Genomic DNA, 23,593 nt, shown 5'->3' with positions numbered 1-23,593 from the left:
CTTTAAAGCAAACAAATATCTGACATATATTTTCTTTTTAAAAATTGTCAGGTTGGCGATATTTTTTCAATTTTTTTTAATTTCAATTTTTGCATACTTTTACGAGTCCAAACAAAATAGTTAAGTAATGTTTTGAAAATTAAAAGAGTAACCCGTTTTTCATTTCCAAAAAAATGCTGTTTTCTTACATCTCCTAGTCACTTTTATAATCAGCTCAATGGGCACTTGATACAGGTAGACGATAGGCAAAAATTAACGGCCACAGATAACGATTGCAAACGCATAGAAGTTATAAAGAAAAAAAATAAATTTTAAAAATGTGTTAAACATACGACGAAAAGGACTTTAAAATCTCTATTTATTAGTTTTCTATAAACAGAGCAAAATAAGTTAAATAAAAATAAAAAATGAAAAATCTTTACAGAAAACTAGATATTCATAAAAAGTAATCGCTATTTGCAAATGGCATTTTTTGTGACACAATTTTCTAGTTTGGCACATGAAGAATTTTTTTACATTTATGTTTTCATTGCAATGGGGAAAAATACTTATTAAAAATTATTATAAATATTTTTACTACCACAAACCAGTCTTTTTGTAAATAGTCAATCAAATCAAAGGTATTTTTTGGGTTATTCTATAAATATGTCTCACCATCGGATAAAATGCTTACTAGACCTAAAAATTTCTTTTTCATGAAAATTCATTCAAACTTCTATTTTTAAGACGAAAGCTTTTAAAAGTGCTGAAAGAATTCTTTAAAAAATCTCAGTGCTAATTTTAATCCCGAAACTTTAATTTCCGTTTTGACTAAAACTTTCGATAAAAGTATTGCAAGAAAAAATAAAACCCTCTTCTTATTATTGAAGTTTATCACGACGTTCTATTTTTAGATTGTCACTTTAATACTCGTATTGGTGAAATAAAAAAGTTTTAAACTGCTTCCTATAAAGCTTGACAAATATTTATAGAAAAAGAGGAAATAACTTTTTTTTAAAAATCACGTTTCTTTGATTTAATTGAATAATTGTATCAATTTAAATTCTTTGTGATTACTTTATTGATTTGTTATTCTTTCACATTTTTAAATTATTTTGTAGTTATTTTTCATTCATCCTAATTCTTTTTAATTATGCGTACTATGCATCAATCACTGTAAAACGTAACAGCAACAATGCGCCAAAAAGGAAAAAAAAAACGTATTTTTTAAAAGATTTCTTGCTCTGTTCTTATGCTTGAAGGTTTTTTATGCTTTAATTGTTTTTTCTACGCATTTTTTGAGGCTCTTATTTTGGACGTATTTATCATTCAACGTTAAATGTTCATGACTTATTTACATTAAATAAATTCACTCGTGCAAAAATATAAATAAATTAAATATAAAAAATTAAATATTTATAAAATAAAAAAAATTTACAGTGTTACATACATAATTTGTTACGTACAAAAATAATTATTTAAATTTGAGTTATTTTTAAAAAATATATCGGAGAAAAAGTTCTGGTAAAATTACGGTACAATGGTAATAATATTTCTGGTTAAAAATACATAAAAATATACGATATTTAAATCATTCATTCTGTAATTTTTTGTTTATATGGTAACGGTTTACCGAAAATTCTGTTATTTTTAGGAAATATATCGGAGAAAAAGTTCTGGTAAAATTATGGTACAATGGTAATAATATTTCTGGTAAAAAAAAACATAAAAATATACGATATTTAAATCATTCATTCTGTAATTTTTCGTTTATATGGTAACGGTTTACCGAAAATTCTGATTTTCAAAAATATAGTTCCTAATACCACATATTTTATAAACCGAATATAGGGTTTTTATGGCATGCCTAATGTATTACGATAAAATTACCAAATTTTATCCCATGTTTTATTGTTATTTTTACCAAATTCTTTACCAAAGCATTTTGGCAAAAGTTACCGATCTTTTTTTGATCCAGTAGAGCCAGAAACATAGTAATTTCCACTATATTCTAGTAGTTTTGACCATATTTCTTTTCAGTGTAGAATTGAATTTTAAACTGTTATAGCGTGCAGTTATAATCATCCGATTTTAAGGTGCTTTTTTTAAATATAGTATTTGTATACTCTTAGATTACTGTGTGTATTCTGCATAATTAACTTTACTGTTTTTAATTCAGCATTTTTTTTTCAGTTATAAAATGTGAAATAAAAGATGAACATGTAACTCAATTTTGATATCCGTGATTTTGTATTTTCTTTTGTAGACGATATATCAGAAATCATGGCAGCCTTTGTTGCCAAGCAGATGATGGGTAGTAAGCTGAATGCTGTGAAAGGTATAAAATTTTCATTTCTCTGAAATTTTCTCGCAAATGAATGCTATTCTGATGTTATTTTAATTCGTTCTATGCATCGTTATGAAACCTTCATTTATTTTTACTTTTTTTTAATTTTACGAGTTTCAAGGTAAATAAATTTAACTATTTCTGCTTTTCGAAATAAATGCATAACAGATCATAATGGAAATTTGATACGCAATCAAAAAAAAAACTTGCGCTTCTTTCGGAATAAATGCATAACGGGTCATAATGGTAATTTGATACGCAATCGATAATCAAATTTATGCACTATTTTTTCGGAATAAATGCATAACAGATCATAATGGTAATTTGATACGCAATCAAAAATCAAATTCATGCACTATTTTTTGGAATAAATGCATAACAGATCATAATAGTAATTTGATACGCAATCAATAATCATATTTATGCACTATTTTTTCGGAATAAATGCATAACAGATCATAATAGTAATTTGATACTCAATCAAAAAACAATTTTGTGTGGTAAGATTACTGAAAGGTAATAAAAACGAGTAAACGGACTCCTGCATCCGACGAAGTCCGACTGTTTTTTTCTATATTAGTGGTATATCAGTTCTATATCAGTTCTATATTAGTTCTATATCAGTGTCTGCGAAGACGCCCAATGTGTTTTACACTGTTTTGTGGGTGTCTTAAACTTGTGAACGAATCTAACAAAATTATTCATCCCACTTATTATGTCCACACACGTATATTCTTACCCCACGTTTAAAGAAAAAAATAAGCTAAACAAACCAAAAGGTAGGTGAAAACTGAATAGAAAGACCAAACGGATGAGTGTGTTCGAAGACATAATTGTTTTTCCCAAAACTGACTAATGCACTCAATGATTTGTGATCATTTTAGGGAATATAGTGAATCAATATATACCAAAGCAGAAAATACAGATATTGTTGCTTTTTTTTTAAAGTATACTCATGTCGCTACGTAAACCTTCGAATCTGACATCAAAAAATTGTTTGTGTGTACTAGTATGTTGTCCAAATATAAACGTCGAATTCTTTATTTTTTAATCATCTAAACTAGCATTCGGGAATTTGCAGAAGCCAATGCGTCATAAATAATTTACGACGATAAACTTTTAAAAGAATTTTTAAAACCGTAATGCAGTAGGCAAAAAGGTTACCATGTGGAATCAAAACTGAAATAAAATATTGGTTTATGTTTCAATTCAACAAAGTTTAGTGCTTAGAAAAATGCATGTTCCATCTCCACATCGCTTACAGCTTTTTTTTTAAAAAAGTAACGTTTCTTGTTTGAATAAAGTGATATGAAATATGTTACTGTAATATGAACATATGGTTATAGTATTTATTTTATAAAGATAATTATTAAAAAAAATTTACTTTAATATTTTTATAATGAGTTAAATATTCTTATCTGAAGTAATTATTTATAATATTTGAAAACTAACTTGAAATTAGGAATATTTCTTAAAATGCTAATTTTTGAAGACGTGTATAAAGAAAGTATAAAGCACTCATGCATTCTGACGGAATTGGAAATGTAAAGTAAGAAATAGAGAAGCCGAAGGACTGAAAATAAACAAAAACACGTTTGTTGTCTAAATATTTGTTTTCTCTAGTAATTTCTCATTCTGCAATATATTTATACATATTTAATATATCTACTACATATTTCAAATATTAGAAGTAATTATTTCTAATACTTTAAAAGTAATTTGAAATTAAGAATATTGCTTAAAATCCTAGTTTTTGAAGACGTGTATAAAAAAAAGTATAAAACACTCGTGAATTCTGCTGGAATTGGAAATGTAAAATAAGAAATAAGAGAAGCCGAAGGACTATAAATAACCACAAACACGTTTGTTGTCTAAATATTTATTTTCACCAGTAATTTCACTTTCTACAATATATTTCGAAAGGCGGAATATCTCGAGAACTCGAGAAGCTCAGACGGAAAAAACAATTTTATTTGCCGCTGTCAATTTGAATAACAAGTAGTGCGACCTTATGTTCCGCATTTTTATGAAAAATGTCAAACTCTTCTATGCTTTCATAAACAATAACAACTGATAACATTTAAAGTTGTTTGTTTTTTTTTGTAAATTTTTAAGTCTTCAAATTCCTTGACCTAAGCAAAACACATTTTCCTAATGCGTAAATTGTCAAATTACTTATCAAATTTTTCGGAAACGATCAATGAAAATAACATATAAGTCAATGGCAATTCTTGGTTTATTATATTTCTTTCTAACATTTTGCAAGTATTGAAAGTATTTGACTCGTTATCCCTTAGTACCAATCCTTAAGGTTAATTGCTTTTACCAGTATCTCGTCAACAGCATCTAATTCTTAAAATTCTGATTTAGAAAATCATGCATATAGAAAATACAAATTTAATGTTTTTATTTTTTATATGCATTTTATTTTATATATATAGTCATTATATAAATTTCAAGAATATTATAACATTTCTTGTATACAAAGTTGTCTACATGTTCATTAAACTCATATTTCTTTTGTTCTGAAAATCCTTACAAATATGAAACGTACATTGATAAAAAAGTATGGTCAAAACTACCAGAATACGGTAAAATTTATCATGTTTATAGCTCAATAGGGACACCAATAATATTTAAGTCATATAAAATAGCAAACACTTTTACAAATAAGTAAAGTTCCGTAATCTTTAAGTTATTTATGTAAAATAAAAACACCACTATAATTATAAGCTCGATAATTCTTAAATCATATAAAATAACGAAACCCTTTATAAATATGTAGCTAATTAGTCTTCAAGTAATAGAAAATAATAATTTTTTTCATGAATATGAATTGCAATAGTTTTTAAGCAAGTAAACTGACAAAAATCTTTAAACTTATGAAGTTGAATAATATTTAACTCATATAAAATAATGACTATAATTTACAAGTATGAAGAGCAATAATTTCAACTAGAATCCAGTGTATTTAACTACAGAGGTTTGGCATTTTCACTTGGTTTAATTTTTTGAATCTCAAACCATGCTTTGCTATAATAATATGAATAATCTTTAACTCATATAAAGAAAAGAAAAAAATTACAAATATAAAGTACAATAGTTTCTTAATCACATAAAATAACGCGAGTTTTCACAAATATGAAGAGCAAAAGTCAATAAGTCATAGAAAATGACAAAAACCTTTACAGATATGAAAAACAATAATCTTGATTTTTTTAAATCTGATATTGATGTGTCTAGAAATTTATTTAAGAACTTCAAGTTCAAAATGATTCACTTAATCCATAAATAATGTAATAATCAAAAATTCATTCCATCCACAATACTTTGGTGCACCAAAATATCTCAAAAAATGCAGATGTTTCACATTTTTATTTGGCATAACCTGAAGAAGTTAAATTTTTGAATCTCAAACCATCCTTTGCTATAATAATATAAATACTTTTTAACTTATATAAGGTAAAAAGAACTTTTACAAATATAAATCGCAATAGTTTTAACTCATATAAACCAACAAAAACCTTTATAAAAATAAAGTGCAATAGTTTTTTAGTCTCATAAAGCAACGAACGTTTTCATAAATATGAAGTGTAATAAGTAATAGAAAATAATTAACTCATATAAAGTAACAAAAACTTTCACAAATATAAATAGCAATAGTTTTAACTCATATAAAGCAACAAAAATCTTTATAAAAGTAAAGTGCAATAGTTTTTTAGTCCCAAAAGGCAACGAACGTTTTCACAAGTATGCAGTGCAATAAGTAATGGAAAATAAAAAAACCTTTATATAAATGAAGCTCAATAATCTTGAATAATTTTAATCTGATGTTGACTAGTCTAAAAATTTATCTAAGAGCTCAAAATGATTCACTTAATCCATACATAATGTAATAATCAAATATCCATTCCATCCACAACGCTTTGGCAAACCAAAATGTCTCAAAAACTGCAGATATTTCATATTTTTATTTAGTATAACTTGATGTTGTTTATTTATTTTTTCTTAATCTCAAACCATGCTTTGCTTTTTGAAAAGCCGCAACATCTTGAATCTTTATTCAGTTTTGTCGCCATGGTAGATCAATATACTTTTATGTCACCCAACTTTAAAAGATAATTTATTTCAGCTTTTACATTTGGAAATATTCGATGCTTCGCAATAGATAGTGAATGCTATTTTTTTCTATTATTTTATGCATAATATTAAAATGACATTAAAAAATACGTTTTACAACACATCTTTTTTAACTACAAAGTTGAATTCAGAATTTATTTATGTTTAAATATATCTCAGGGAACAAGGTATAAGGTGCCCAATTTGAAGGGGAAATCAGCTGGTGTGTAGTTACAAAGCATGCCAGATGTAATTATTAAAATTAGTCAACTGAACAAGAAAACTAAATAATTATTGCATGCCAGTATTTACAATTATAATATATTTCTTACTTACTACTTTAAATGAAAAATAAGCAATATTTTGTAAATTAGTTATTTAAATTTTTCTGGGAAAATATCACTTGACGTGGAAGATTATTCGAATGCAGACGCAATAATATCTTATATAACCAGAATCTTTAGGTTTTTTAAAAATATTAATACAAATTATATTTAATAATAGATATCAAGCATTTTTAGGAGTACTTTAATATTCATTGCTAGTTTCTTAAAATCACAAACAATGCTTAAACTCAATAATCGTTTTTTTTTCATAGCATTGATTAGTTAAGGTCTTAAATAAATTGAAAAATTGAGCACCATAAATCTTTTCCTTAATAATTGAAATTAATAAATGAACACCATGAAAACTTAAACCTTTGTTTTTGAATAGAATACGTAAACCTTTGTTTTGAGACATGTTTTAGACATTACATTGTCGCAGAAACTGTTTGTTTGCGTTGCCTTCTATATAATTAATCAACCTTTAAGAAATTTTTTATAGAAAATCCACCAACAATCTTAAATGAAAGACACATTTGCAACATTTACCAAACTGTTCACAATGAAAGATATGAAAGGGTATCTGCAGCAAAAGTCATGCACTGCAAAAAATTACGGTAAAAATTGCCAGCACTCCACTTAAAAACTTAAATCTTTTTAATTAATATTGAAAATTTGTGATACCCTAAAATATTATTATATATTATTACATATTATTAATATATATTATTGCTATACTCTATTTGTTAACTGTTTTTATACTCCAAAATATCAGTTAAATATTATTCCATAATTTTGGTTCCCTGAATGAGAAGATTGTAAAATAAAACCACCATATTGGGTAATGAAGTTTAAGGAGAATTAATTTACATGGTAATCTGAGCATGATACTTTATTAACGTTGCAGCAAATGTTCACTTAATTTTGCTTCAAACAGTTTCAATATTTTTAACGCGTTTCTACTTAAAGACGTATGTTCATTATCCAAATAAAGGCAGCATATACCTTGTGCTGCATATAAACAAAGCTAAGAAGCGTGAATAAAGCACAGATTGTGCGTTTTATATCGTTATTTGTGCTTTATTCTCGTTATTTAGCTTCATTCATAGATATTATTTCCGTGCTGGATTTCAGTAGGAAAATACAATCTTGATTTTTTCATGTAAGTGTATTTAGTTCTATATCTTCAATAAAAAATAGCACTGTAAACAGCTAAAAGCATTTCTGCAATGTTTATAAGACATTTCAGTAAGGTGATTTTTTTTTCTTTTTTGAAAAGTAATCATTTCTACGTTTTAGGGGTTAAAAAACGTGTCTGTTTTTCTTGAATATAGAATGGTTTCATACATTGTAAATGTTTAAAATAAATTACAATGTCTTTTTTGTGATCATGATGATTTCGTAGGTAAAATTGTTATTTATTGTTAGAAAAATAATGGATAACAATAAAATTTAAACAACGTAAAAATATTCTGTAAAATAAGAATAAATTTCAACTACTAAGAAAGTATTATGAGTATTTTTTTTTTTTTTGGTATCAAGGAAAATAGCTTTTGAGAAAGGTTTTCTTGTAAATCCATTTCCTTTAGCATTTCCTTCTTAAAAACGTCAAATTTTTTTTCATTCATCTGAATTTTATGCTACTACCTACTCTATTTCATTCTTGTTATTTTCTGCTTTATAAGGTCTTCTTGGTACAAAAATTTTCAATTAAATTGCAAAAATTCAAAGTATTTTGTTACAGCGTATACAGTCTAACATGTTCTGATGCTTGTTGTTTTTAGCGAATAAAATATTATTTCAAAACTGTAACTCTAACAATGTTAAAAATTTTGAAAACTATTTAACCATAAGATCGTTCAAATTAGCTGTAACCATAATAAAATACGTTGAACTATATTGTCGTATATGTAAAACTTAATTACTCATTTCAACTTGAACAGAAACGTGGCTCAAAAAATTACGTTTTAAAGTTTTAGAAAATTGCACCATATTAGGGTGCAAGATAATTATGGTTTAACCATTGAAACAATTTTTTGAGAGCATATCTTAATCATTCAAATTTATGTTATAGAATTAAAATTGTAAACCCAATTTGATTTCAAACTGCCTTCATATTTAGTTAAACATGGTTTCCATGAATCCAATCTACCATAGTAAGCTTACCTAATTTTTATTACCATTTGAGTTAAGTTATTTACTTTAAGTTTAATACTTTCTGAATTCGGCCCCGTATAGCCGATTCCAACTCTTCGGCCATTCAACTCTCATTCGATACAATTCAATCTGACTTTGTTCATTTCATGATCTAGCTTTTGGAATAGTTTTCTTTGTTGAAAAAGCTAGCTGAAAAGAATTTTACTGTTGATATTTTTTTATTACTCAGTTTTTTATTTTCATTTCATGAGCTATTACTTTACATTTTTTATGCTCGAGGTCTTCGTCACCGCAAACTTTGTATTACACGGGGAATAATGTCTAGCAAACTTACCGGACTGCGAGTTAATGACATTTCTGTTTTAAAAAAAAAGGAAGAAAAACATAATTTTGGTAACGAAAAGAAATTGCAGTATTTAAACCATTAATTTAATAATTTTTCCGTTCACATGGTAAAGGTTTACCGGAAATTTTGGTTTTCAAAGTTATACTTCTTATAACCACACACTTAGAAAAAAAACTAAACTGAAAAGTAAATTTAACCGAATAAAGGGTTTTTATGCCACGGTAATAGAGGTAAAATTATCAAATTTTATTACATATCACAAAAATCACATTTTATTGTTAATTTTACCAAACTTTTTACAAAAGCTCTTCTATAAAAATTACCAAGATTTTTAGTGTTCCCATAGAGCCAGACACACGGTAAATTTTGCCACATTCTGGTAGTTTTCATCATATTTTTGTCCTCAGTGTATAAACATAGATAATATTAATAACATTATTTTTAGTATTATCTTTATAAATTGTCATATTTGCTTAATTGCTGTTTTCAAGAGTAATTTCATGTTCTGAAACTTTATAAATATTTAATATTAAATCTGATTTCAGTTTCTATTACGTTATAAATTTATGTTTCAAAAGTACTCTACTTAATAGTTCTTTTGGGCTTGCATGCTAAAATCATTCACGTCCGTAAAAACGGGAGTTCGAATCTAACCGGCCGAAGACTCTCCGTGTAGTAAATGGTGACGAATGCACGTCAAATATGTCTGGTCACAAAGTCCTCCATGATCCCATAGCAAATCAGAACCTCTGGGGGTACTGAACTGGAGATTGATCGCTCTCTGTTTCAGGTCAAAATTACGATCTGTGGATGAATTATTGGTTGTATGAATGGGAATTCATGGAACTGCAAATTCTAGGTCATAGATGGCGCCGCTGAAAAACGAGAACAATCGCATCCCTTGCCTTAATGGCCTACTATAACAACAACATGAAAAACTCATTTAATATAATAATGAAATATATAAGTTAATCAATATTTTACTTACTTCTTTTCTTATCTTCGTATTTGGCTTAACAGAATTATAGCAAATCCTCAATAAATATTATTTTATCAAACATTTTAGTGCCATATACTTTTAAACTTATCAATTTAAGCATTTATTTTTTTTATCTAAAATAAATCCTTTCATTTAAATTTGTAGCAAGTAAAATTGCATAGATAAGCATATTTTTCGTAAATTAATTAATTTTAGTAAAGAACTTTTGTAAACTGCATAACATCTATATTTTAGTAAAGTATTTATGTTTTTTTTAAGAAGATTAATATTTCAGCAAAGAAACTAATATAATTTACTAAGCGAATACTGAAACCAATTTTTTAATCAAATTTTACTAGTAGTCTATATGCTATTTACGAAATTCTTATATCTAAATAAATTTGAAGAAAAACTATCTTATTATTATTCTCATTAATTTGAATAGCTGAATGGGTTTTTTTTTTCAGTTTTTCCAAGAAATAAATAAAGTAATGAACTCACTCATATGATTATTTTCCAAGCAAAGAAACATATTCCACATCATAATTTAACATACTTAATAAAATTTAATCTTACATCTTGCGCTTATGAAAGTAACTGCCAATAGGAACGACTATTGCTACACAAAGTCAGAGCATTTTATTGGTCAATTTGTCCAAAATTTCAAATTTCATTCGTTGATTTCACTCAGATTACTATGCATTGTAATATTTATATATGTACAACATTTGTCTGAATGACTAACAACATGCTCATTTTGCATTATATAATGAAGTGATTGAAACTTAAAAACTTTCTTCTATTGGCACCGCAGTGAAAAGATATTTTTACAACAAAGGTTTTTAACGGAAATTAATTGCAAGCTTTTAAGGTATCCTTATAGATTCAACACAACTTGTTTTTGAAAGAAGCCTCGATAAAATTTAATTTTATGTTTGGTAAGCACACAGAGAAAAAAATACGAAACATAATAAGAATAAATGAAAGAATAAAATAAAACTTACCATGTTTCTGGCTCTATGGGGACACCAAAAGACTCAATAATTTTTACCGAAGCCCTCTGGTACTGATTTCGATAAAATTAACGATAAAAATTAGTTTTATAGTATGTAATAAGAGTTGGTAAAAGGAATCATGATACCTTACAGCATGATACCTTTTATCATGATACCTTACAGCATGGCGTAAAAACTATTTATTTGGTTGAACAAACTTTTCAGTTTTGTATTTTTTACTAAATGTTTATAATAAGAACTGTAATTTTAAAAACTAGAAATAACTGTAAATCATCACCATATTAACAGAAAAATTACGAAATGAATGGTTTAAATACCGTAAATTTTAGTTTTATTAACTTAGAATTACGGGATTTTTTACCAGAAATGTTATTACCATACAGTACCGTAATATTACCAGATTTTTTTTTATGTTCAAGGGCTCTAAAATTATTAATCTAAAGTAGTTTTTTTAAATTTAAAGAATATTTTCTTTTAAAAAATAAAGGCAAATTTTAACTTGAAAAATACATATTTTTGTGGCAAGCTAATTGCTCTGCAATAAACTATAATGCATAAATATCATAATATTTTTTTTAGATGAATAATATGGTTACTCATGTTTTGAACGAACTACAGTCTTCAAAAAATTTCAAATATGCAATAAAATCAAATTGAATATATTGCTTAATATTTATTTTTTAAAGAACAATTCTAAACTACTTACTTAAAACATGATAAAAATAATGAATTCACAATTAGATCATAGCTTTTAGTTCAAAACATAGCTTATATTGTACAAATCTACTCACTACATTTTAAAAAATTCTATATTAACAAAATTTTTCTGAAAACGTATTTTATGTAATGCAAGCAATTACCAAAAAAAAACCGTCTGTCAACATGCAAAAAATAACAATAACTTCATTTCTAAAGATCGGAGAACAAAAATTTAGAAAGCTAATGCAAAAATTAAAACATAGACAATAAAAAAATCTTAAATTTTCATCGCAATTGCCAATTTTTAACCAGTTGGATACCTTGAAAATTATATAAATAAAAGTGTATCGAAATTAATTCATGATAGTAAGTGTTTAATATTTTTCAAAATAAATAAATAAATCACTATAGCCAATTTTTTACCAGTGGGATACCTTAATGAAAAATATATAAATAAAAGTGTAGCGAAATTAATTCGTGATAGTAAGTGTTTAATATTTTTCAAAATAAATAAATAAATAAATCGCTATAGTCAATTTTTAACCAGTGGGATACCTTAATGAAAAGTATATAAATAAAAGTGAATCGAAATTAATTCATGATAGTAAATGTTTAATATTTTTCAAAATAAATAAATCACTATGGCCAATTTTTAACCAGTGGGATACCTTAATAAAAAATACATAAATAAAAGTGTATCGAAATTAATTCATGACAGTAAGTGTTTAATATTTTTCAAAGTAAATAATATTTAACTATTTTTACTACACATTCAAATCAATATGAAGTCTACTGTTAAAAATTTCTCAGGAAAAATGGTTAAATGACAATTTATTTATTTGTTATTTCACCATATTAAAACAAAACAGTCAAATAACCATAAATATCATGGTAATCAAAATGTCAACTGTGAGACAAACCGTTTATTAACTACATTCACCTAATACGGTTGAGCAACCAGAATTTTATCGCACCAACTAAGCCCACCCAATGAATCCACTTAGTTCCTTGCAACTACGTACATATTATAGCTTAGAGAGCTAATCTGTCAGTCTCGCTCCCGACAGAATTGGGGTTCGTTGACTGCAAAACATGAAGAGTTTCTAGTGACCTGCACTCTCCAGTGCCCATTATCTACCGAAAAGCCAAGCTCCTATGTTCAGTTTTTTTAACAGTTTTCAAACCATGCTAGTTGTAAATGGTTAAAAAACCATAATGTTAAAAAATGTTCTTTATCGTAAACTTTACGGTTAATTGGATAGGCATACTGCAGCCGGCTACTTAATCATAATTTTAATATAGAAATTCTAACAGTGTATATATTTTTACATTCCATATCAAAAAAATTGGAAGCTAAATTATTTAATAAGGCTCATAAAAAGTTTTTAATTTTTCTTTTAAACGAAAAAGCTGAATTTTCTCAGGATTTACTTATTCCCTAAAGCAATTCGTATGTCAACTCTTGAAAATCGATACTTTTGTCATCTTAAATTTATGCTATTTAAAACTTTACCTCGTGCCTTTGATTTCTTTACACTTCAAAGTCTTCTTGTCAAGACTAATTTCAGTTTCATTACAAAAAATGCAAAACATCTTGTTGTTACCCTGTGGGGTTTTTTTTTAACCAGGAAGACTCAAGAATTTATTTTAAAAAGAAAAGTAATCTTGTTCAGCGTGCATTTAAACTGACTTATTAATAAACGCTTCTATTCCATGTCATAAATTAAAATTCCTGACGCTTTTATTATTTTTGTCATACTTTTTTTCCAAAATATGTCGTCTTTATTTAATGTGACAAGTTTCTTAGCTACTAGAAGGAATTCCTTTTCTCCCTCAATAAAGTAGTCATATTGCGTAAATTTATTCTGAATGTTTAATGTAGGAGTTAACTGTTATTTTAAAGCAAGTTTTTATACTAAAACTAATCGTGAGCAACATTTAATGAGTTCTAAATATTTTCAAATTTGAATTTACATTGAAAAATTATCAAAATAACAATTTTATTCAAAAAGGATAAGGTGTAGTTTGTGCTTTGTAGACCAGCGATTCCCATTTCTTCGGCCTAGGAACCTAAATAAATCCCAACTTTATAAACAAAGTTTAAGGTAATTGCGAACTTTTTGGGTCGCGATGGCTCAGGTGATAGAGAGCTCGCCTTCCAATGAAGTGATCCGGGTTCGTATCCCAGCAATGGCTCGTTGATACGAATTCCACATTCGGCATGCACCGACCACAGTGCTGACGCAAAATATCCTCAGTGGTAGACGGATCATGGGTTAGAGTCCCCTTGCCGTCTGGCTAACTGTGGGGCGTTTTCATGGTTTCTCTCTCCATGTAACGCAAATGCTGGTTAGTTTCATCAAAAAGTTCTCCATGAAGTTTAATTTCTCCCAATACTTGATCCGGGAGTTCCCTTGTCTTCTGGATTGGGTTCAAAATTACAAGGCTACGGAATTGAACATTAGTAGTCGTAAACCCGAAAAATTAGGTCTGCTGTTCAATGACGGTTATAAAGTAAAATAAAAAAATTGTGAACTTTATAACAAATAAAAGACTATATTTAAAATATTTAATTGGAGGAATAAGGAATTTTCATAATTTTATCATAAATAATCTTAAATTAGGTTTTAATGTCTGACAGTTAAATTTACGGTCCTTGTGGTATATCTAGTGCAGTTATGAATTTGTTTCTTGTGTATAGACATAAGTTGAAAAGGTTTAAAATAGGCCGAATTATGGTTTACTTTGAAATGAAGAACTGCAAGATACGTTGAAAAATGGTTATAGAAACAATGTTCTTCATAAAAGAATTTAATTATTTTGATTTGAAAAGCAAGATAGGAAATACTAATGGAATATTTTATAAATGCTTGTTTGTCTTATGTTCTATATATTTTTATTAGGAATTTTATATTTTCCTTTAAAAAATTCTTATTCCATTTTATTGGTATTTCACTTTAAATAATTTCATTTAGAAAAATTTTATTAAACTTCCTATTTATCTAAAGCCATTATTGTATGTTGTGTTTTAAACTGAGTCCAAAAATAGATTTTAACTGAGCTGAAACTTTGACCATTAACCAAAAAAATTATTAAGAACCAAAGTTTCTAATCTAGAAAAATATAAAATTATCCGCTTTTATAAGTAGAAGTAAAACGAAACACATATTGAAACAGCAGTGATGAGGAATTTTTATCATTAATTAAGTATACAAACTTATTTAAGTCACCAAGCGGCTTAAAGAGACATAAAATCATAAACTATGAATTTCTAAAGAAGAAACTTTAATCCTAACAATGAAGAGTGAATTTCATAAAAAAAATAATTCTATAAAATTCTAATGAAGTCATGCAAAAAAAGCTTCTTCTCTTTCCTTAAGTAATCAAGATTTTATTTCGAGCTTAAAAATCCACGGCTTTTTTTATAAAAAAGAGCCAACAGCTATTATAAATGAAAATTCTGTTGAAAAGGATTGTTTATTTTAATCTTATTATTAAAAAAAACGCCTTGAAAAAATATTTTAATTTTCAATTTGAAAAATTGTAGAATTTTAAGCTTAAAATATTCTGCATTAGCGCTAATATTCTTATGCATAGTATTTCACTCTGTGGAAGAAAAAAAAAAGAAATCTGTTTAATTTGACGAAGAAAAAAAACTGTCAGCTGGTGTGAAAATATAAAACCATTTATTTCGCAGAAAAATATTATTTTTTTAAAAAAAAGATGCATGTTTTTTAAATAGATAAGTAATGTTGTTTTTTCAAAAAAAAAACTCTATTTTAACGAGAAAAAAAACTGTTTGTCAGCAATATGGTCAGTGCGAGCCGAGAGCAGAACTCGTATGACCAGTCAACGTCCAGATTCGAATCCAGACCACCTTATTGAACGGCGAGTGCTCTGTCTCCTTAGTCCCGAATGGTCTAGCGTTGGTTATGAAGAAAAATCTTAGTCTTTATCTTAAATCTTATTTATTAAAGCAATATTTAAGTGTAAAAACGTCTAAAAATATATTGACCAATCCTTATTAAAATGTCTGCCAGTTTAATTTACCTAAAATTTATATCTAAAGACATATAGTAGTACAGAGTATCGATTTGACAATGAAGTCGAATTCGATAAGGACATCGAATCGACGATGAAGCTGAATCGACAATGAAGTCGAATCGTAATTTTAATTATACCACGTTCAAAAACCATTAAATAATTACTGAAAAATTAGAGCAAGTATAGAAAATTATCTAAAAATGATTTGATCAATAATTTAGTTTTTAAAATAGAAATATTCATATGCTACATCATAATAGTACTAGTAAATTTAAATGAGTTAATTGAAATAGTCTGTAGTTTTCCAAATATATATAATACTGTACTCTAACTCAAAAATTGGTTCAAGTTTGAATTATAATAGGTGTCTTGAACCATGAGCAGTTCATGTTGTATCCATAGTATCTATAGAGCTGTAAAACAAGCAGAACAAGCCCGCTGTTATATTTCCCCATCTCTTTTCGTCTCTAGGATCAGAGTCCCCTCTGTCGCGTCCTCCCTCTCTTTCAGTGAATTCTGGCAAAGAATAAAAGCAATCGTGTGCCAGTTGAAATGAGTTCTCTTTTCTGGTAGATTTGTGTTTTGCACTTATACATGCAACGATTAGAGGAACAGTAAAATATTCGATCATATTATGACAAAACTTCACTAAATTAAAAATTATTTTTGACTTTCAATTTTTTGATCCACATAAACTCTACAAAATCATTTAAATTTTTGCAAAATGGAGAACATTTAAATTTTTGAATGGTTTTAAATAAGGTAAAAATGTGTCTATTAATATAACTTATTATAATTTTATTCAGTGGTTCTCAGAAACATCAGAAGTTGTTTTTTAACAGCCAAGTATAATTTTTTTTTTGATTTATCGTCATTGAAGTTTACATAGAAAGCGAGATTAAGTTTTAATCTAACACAGATTTTTCAATAGTACTGCATCTTTTGAAATCGTGGATATATTTACAGTATTTGAATTTTCAAAAACATTTACAAGAAATGATTCTAAACATGTAAAAGAGTAGAAGAAAAATTGAGAATAAAAAGAACTGCAACACCTTAAAAAAATCCGCTTCACACTTTGAAACCTTAAGATTTTATTTAAACTTTATACGTGCGTTTTTATAAGGTTAACCATCTTTACTATACTACTACTAGTTTTCTCTATTTTATTCATGTGTTATTACAACTAAAAAACAGCAGGCGATATGAATTTAAAAAGAACTGACAATTTCATCAAAGAGTTTATAACAAAGAGCTTATAATTAATGCTAAAAACTTTTCTCTATTTATCAAATAGTTCTTAAGTAATCTTCTCTCTGAGCAAATGAAATTTATGAACTAAATTAATTCAGTGCAAGCTACAGAAATTAAAGAAATATTGAAAAATTTGTTCTTTCTAAAGCATTATGACAAGTAAAAAAAATGCAACGCAAATTAACGGACAGAAACAACAATGTCACTAAAACTTCACCTATAACATATGAATATGGTAAAGTAACAATTATATAAATTGTTATTTAACCAATCTTTAAGAGAAAGTTTTAACAGTGCATAAAAAGATAGTGAAATTTACCTTAATATTACAATAATAATAAAACTTAAAGAAAACATTCAGCAATAAAATACTTTCCCTGATTAATCTCTTTGACAATTGAGTTTATCACAAAATAAAACAAATTAAAAAAAATAAATATTTAAATTTTTGCAAAAAAAATAATCAATATTTGAAACATACATGACGAAGATAAAGGAATGAGAAATGTAACAATAATAATAATACAACATCTTTTTTTAATATTTTGCATTTTTTTAATTCATTGCTGAAAAACATGTGGTAAGAAATAGAAATAAAAGCTTCTATTCGAATGAATTGGGGTGGTTAAAAAAAGAGAATAAAGAATGTTATATTGTCAATGACATTCCCCCAAATTACGATGAGCAAGTCCACATTCTTATGTGTGAACCAAATTGAAACGGAGATGAAAGATTTAATCAAAACCCAATTACTTTTGAAAAAATCGGAAACTCCAATATTGAATTCATTTTTTTAATAAAACCTATGTTGCTTTTAAAATTGAATATTTCAAATTAATAAATGACGAAACCTGGCAATCTTTACTGTTTGGGATTATTTCAAACATCTTTTCAACTTTTACTTTTTGCACTGGCAGCTGTGGAAATAGTTGAAAGCACTTCTTTTCGGAAGAAAAGATGCAAGGTATTGTTAGTAATTGACAGTACAGACAAACTGATTTGTTTTTTGTTCCTGAATTCAAAGCTTTCGGGAATTAAAATAATAATTACTTTGGGCATTGAAATCGCTGCGCTTAAATATTTCATTTTAATTTCAGTTTCATAGGGGACATGGCAAAACTGTCCATTTAAATGCGTTTTGCTCTTGAATTTACAACTAAATTCTAAATGTGAGTGAGAACTTGCTTTTTTTTAAATAATTGCTATTCTTTTCTACTATAAGGAAATACAAAAGAGTGAAACTTTAAATTTTCGGTTTATTGAAATCTCAGATTTATTTTATTGCGAAAAAGAAATGCTAGTTTGTAAATTATTTTTTAAAGTTGAAATTTATAACTACATTCTCCAAAACAAAAAAATTCAAAAGGTGGATGTAAAAGTGTTTTGCAAGCTTGTGCAGTGTTTTTTCACACAGGGAAAAAAAATTCTGTTAAAATTACCGCACTGTATAATAAAGATATTTATGGTAACAAAAACCATAACTCTGGTATTGGAAATCAAAAAATACGGTATTTAAACCATTCATTTGGTAATTTTTGCTTTCATATGGTAAATGTTTACCGAAAATGCTGGCTTTGAAAATTTAGTTCTTATTATCTCACATTTAGTAGAGAAAGGTGAGTACATTTTGAATTTAGTACCTCAAATTTAGTAAATGTGGTAAAATTAGTCGTATATTTTCATCATATCAGGAACAATTCGACCGATTTTGTTAAACCGAAAACAAACCGGAAAAGGAATTTTTATATCACGTTTTTTAATGTAACAAAGCAGACATGGAGAAAAAATTCTAGTAAAATTATGGTACAGTATGATATTGTCATTTTTGGTTTTAAGAAGAAAAACATAATTTTGGCTATAAAAAAAAAAATATATATCTGGTATAAACCATTCACTTGGTAATTTTTCGTTCATATTTTAATGATTTAATGAAACTTCTGATCTCCAAATTATAGTTCTTATCACCTTACATTTAGAGAAAAACACAAAATTGAAAGTAATTTTAACCAAATAAATGGTTTTTATGGCATGCTCCATGGTAACATGATAAAATTACTAAATTTTACCATATGTACCAAATTTTATCACATATTATGAAACCATATCTTATTGTTAATTTTACTAATTGTTAATTTTACTATTGTTAATCTCTTTGAAAAACAGAGCGGTAACTACGTAGTTTTTCTACCACTTTTTAAACGTTTGTATGGATTGTAGAAATTGCAAAAACGTACTTTTACGTGACCAGCTTGCAACGTATTAATTAACTATATCCTAGTTACTTAGAAATGAAGAAAAACACACTCAAAAAATAAATTATTAAAAATACATTTTAAAAGCTGATGAAATTAAGAATTCATACAGCACTTTTGTTAGAAAAAGGTTCATTAATTCAAACGCTATCCATCTGTAAAATATATTCAAAGCACTATCAATTTGTTAGAAAATTAAATATAAAGAAATTCTGATACACTTCAAATGATGAGTATTTATTTTTATAGCTAACTTAAACAATTTATCTCAATTTTAAGCTTTGTTAGTATCAATTTTTTAATTAGAGTATCATTTGTTATATTGATTTCAAATTACGAGAGAATAGTGCTAAATTTTAAATTAAATTAACAATAAAATCTCACTTAATGAAATCTGCCAGTATAATTATAGTTAGGTAACAAAAATTATGCTTAAATTTAATTAAACTTGAGCCGTATTATTGTAAAAAGCATTTTCGTATGCTTTGCAATTATCACAAATATCTCTAAACTAATCGCTAAATTATCAAGTCTAGTATATCATTATATTAGAATTTCATGTAGAGTTGTCTCAATTTTTAAAAAATTTTTGCTGAAATAGTTTCATAAGACTTCAAATAGTATAAAAATTATTTCTTTAACTTAATAATGGAACGCTGAATAATGAATCTTGTTTTGACAAACATCTAACTAAATAAAAGCAAATTTATAGTTTAAAGCTCATCATTAAAATTTTCAATAAACATTTTTCATGTTTTTTGAAAAGTAAAACGTTTTTGCTTTTAAAGATGAAAGTTATTAATTCAGTTAAAAATTTCAAATCATAGTTATTTTTTACATATATAGCAAAATTGTAATATAACCGATAATAATTTCTAAAATGTCACAGTTAATAACGAAATCGTAAGTAATAGTAAACATGCATTAATGAAATATGTACATTTTAAATTATGGTTATTATATGCGTACAATGTCACTTAAAACATATCTTTATACAATTTTTAAATTTTTTTATTTATTTTTTTTTCATTTATCAATTTTCAAAACATCTTTAGAAATGTCTTTTTATTTTTGAACTTTATATTACATAATTTACTTTGCTCATATCACTTAATAAGATGCTCATATTTCATATAAATAAAAGGAAAGTACTCTAGATCTAGTAGAAAAATTGAATATGAAACGAAATAAATATCTCGATTTAAAAAAGAATTTTTTAACTGTGGAATATAAGAACATTCTCTGAGGATCTTGAAAAATTTCATAAATCTATGATTCGACTGCAAATGTAATGCGATATATTTGATAAAAAGACCACTTTTTCATTTCTGAGTCCAGCAACTTGTCTTATAAAACTTCTGATTTATTCTAGTTTACTTACAAAAACAAATTTAAATCTCAAAGTCGGCTTTAGATCTTGTTTCAGCTTTTTGAACTCTAGTAATTTAGATTTCTGAATATTTCAAATAAAGAATTTTAATGTTATTGTATAAATGTTTGGATTTTTAAATATTATTTTCCTAAATCAGGCTTCTTTAACCAATAGTCTGCTGATTTTGCATCACAATTAAAAACAAATTTTAGTAAGCCCTGTTTCAAATAGTGTTATTCTGAGATCTGAATATATTTAAAAAAAAATTATCTGTATTTTTTCAACAAAAGGTAATAAGTTTTGCTATTAATGTTATTAACTATTCTATTTTAAGAATTTCATTTTAAGCAATGTAACCTTTTAATTTAAAAAAAAAATAATTTGAAATTATAGTTTAAATTACACGTATTTTTAATAATGTTATTTAAGGATCCTAATTTTAAAATATTTAACTTCAAATTATAAAATTTGAATTTTTTAAGTTGTTTAGTTTGAAATTGTAGCAAAATTAGTAAAGCTTTTAATAGCGCAATTTAAAAAGTATGATTTTTAATTAATTCGTGCCGAACTATGCAGTCTTTTAAATAATTAAATTTTCCTAATTTATTTTTCCTTCTTTAAATTTCAGTTTTTGAATGGATTTAAATTTAAACTTTTAGTTTTTAGCGATATATGATTTTAAAATGCATTTTGAAGTTATTATTTTTCCAATAATTAACCCTTTGATTACTGCTGGTACAATAAGTGAACCAGAATGATTTCATCATTCTAAGCGCAGTAAGCAAAAAGTTAATTACATAAATTATTCAAATCAAAAAAATAGCTGTTTAAAATTATTAAGTTTTATACGGTTTTTAAATAAAACTATTGACCGCTGATTACATTTACGCCTGCACTGTAAGTATCACGAAATTTTCGTTTACGACGAAACCATTTCCTTGCACATGCTCCTAGCAAAACATTTCACCGAAGTGACGAAATAACTATCGCCATTTTTTCGGGAAAACGAATTTCGTCAAATTTAAAGAAATACTTCGTCATTCAATTTCTTTCAAAAGAAAAAAAAACCACAGTGCCTAACTTTTTTAACAATCACTTTCAAATGAACTCCGTATGAGTGGTACGACGCAACTAGGACAGATAAATAAATTGCACCCATACCCGAAGTGGGATTCGAACACCGGATCTTCCTGGTACGGAGCCATATAGAAAGTCAGCTTAATTCTGCCCTTTATTTCCGCTTGTCTATACTTTATTCTAGTTTCGTCAATGTAGTTAAGTATCTCCCACAATGCACTACGATGAGGTTTCTAGTTGAGGAAATATTTTCGTCATATATTTGAGAGCCCGCTTTTCATCACAAATCAAGTGATTTCGTGACAAAATGATAATCAAAATTAATGACATACTGCTCAAGGATTGCTGAATCATCAAAACTGAATGTTTCATATCTGAGAGTGCATATACAAAATACAAATCTGCTTATTTCTCCCACTTGACAACAACATAGATGTATTTTTTTCTTCAATATTTCAATAAGAATTTTGACTTCATCTTGAGTTGTTTGCTTACATTTATCTTTTAGTGATACATTTAGGCAGGAAACCTTTATATATCTCATACCATATATCTTCTTTTTTTAGAATACTTAAGAATCAGAACCTTTAATATAAAAATGTTTCATTTCGATAGGTCATATTTCACAATAACATGTTGACAATTTTTCAAATGCTTTATAAGAGAGTAATGGGTATATCACACGAAATATTTTCTTTAAGAAAAAAGCATTTCAGTCAACTCTTTTTTTTCACGTCAAAATATAAAGAATTTTGAAATATTTTTTCAGAGAGTATAATATCGAAATAGAACAGCATGTATTTTATTTTAAATAACTAAAATCACTACAGTTAAAATAAAAGGTGATAGAAACTTGTTATTTTTCTTTCTTAAAGCATGTTTTTTTTCTGATATAAAGTTTCAGAAAATCCTATATTTTATCCAACAAGAAATTACTTTTACTTTAAAAACCTTTTTAGAGCAAGCACAGAAATACAATAATATCTTAAAATTTTTCTGCATTCTTAATAAGATGTTGAAATCGATCTTTAAGAAACACCGTCATGAACTATTCACACGTCAGTTTATGTACCTACACTCTTTGAATTTACACATTAGCTGAAACGAATAATAAGTGACAAAAATATGTAAATCCTTTTGTTGTACACTGCGAAAAAAATTATCGTCTAAGCTACCAAAATATGATAGATTTTACCGCTCTTCTGTTTCAATGGGAAAAACAAGAAGTTCAGTTTACCGAAGCGCTTTGGTAATGATTTTGCTAGAATTAACAAGAAAGTATGGTTTTATAATATGTGATAAAATTTGGTAAATACAATGAAACTTGGTAATTTTATCATGATACCTTAGAACATTGCATAAAAACCATTTATTCGGTTGAATTTACTTTTCATTTTTGTACTTTTTACTAGATGTATGGTAATAAAAACTATAATTTTGAAAACCTGAGTTTCAGATAAACCGTTACTGTATGAATGGAAAAAATACTAAATTAGCAGTTGAAATACCGGATATTTTGATTTTTAATACCAGAATTATTGTCTTTTTGCCATAAATGTCTTTACCATACATTGCGGTAAATTTACCAAATTTTATTTCTCCTTGTAGATTGCTCTGAGAACTTGCATG

The 23,593-nt window shown here is 26.6% G+C and overlaps 1 protein-coding gene across 2 annotated transcripts in view; it reads left to right on the top strand.

Annotated features, from left to right (window-relative positions):
* The window catches only part of LOC107455118 (complexin-like), a 210,748-nt gene that overhangs the window by 102,508 nt on the left and 84,647 nt on the right, over positions 1 to 23,593 (top strand). For both annotated transcript variants that reach the window (XM_043041065.2, XM_043041064.2), the window contains exon 2: positions 2,246 to 2,317. In XM_043041065.2, coding sequence (XP_042896999.1) covers positions 2,263 to 2,317 — 55 coding nt within the window. In that variant the 5' untranslated portion in view covers positions 2,246 to 2,262. The remainder of the gene's footprint in view (positions 1 to 2,245; positions 2,318 to 23,593) is intronic.

Source organism: Parasteatoda tepidariorum, chromosome X2 (genome assembly GCF_043381705.1).
Source record: "Parasteatoda tepidariorum isolate YZ-2023 chromosome X2, CAS_Ptep_4.0, whole genome shotgun sequence".
In the NCBI taxonomy this organism is placed as follows: domain Eukaryota; kingdom Metazoa; phylum Arthropoda; class Arachnida; order Araneae; family Theridiidae; genus Parasteatoda; species Parasteatoda tepidariorum.
This window is presented reverse-complemented; position numbering and strand designations above follow the sequence as displayed.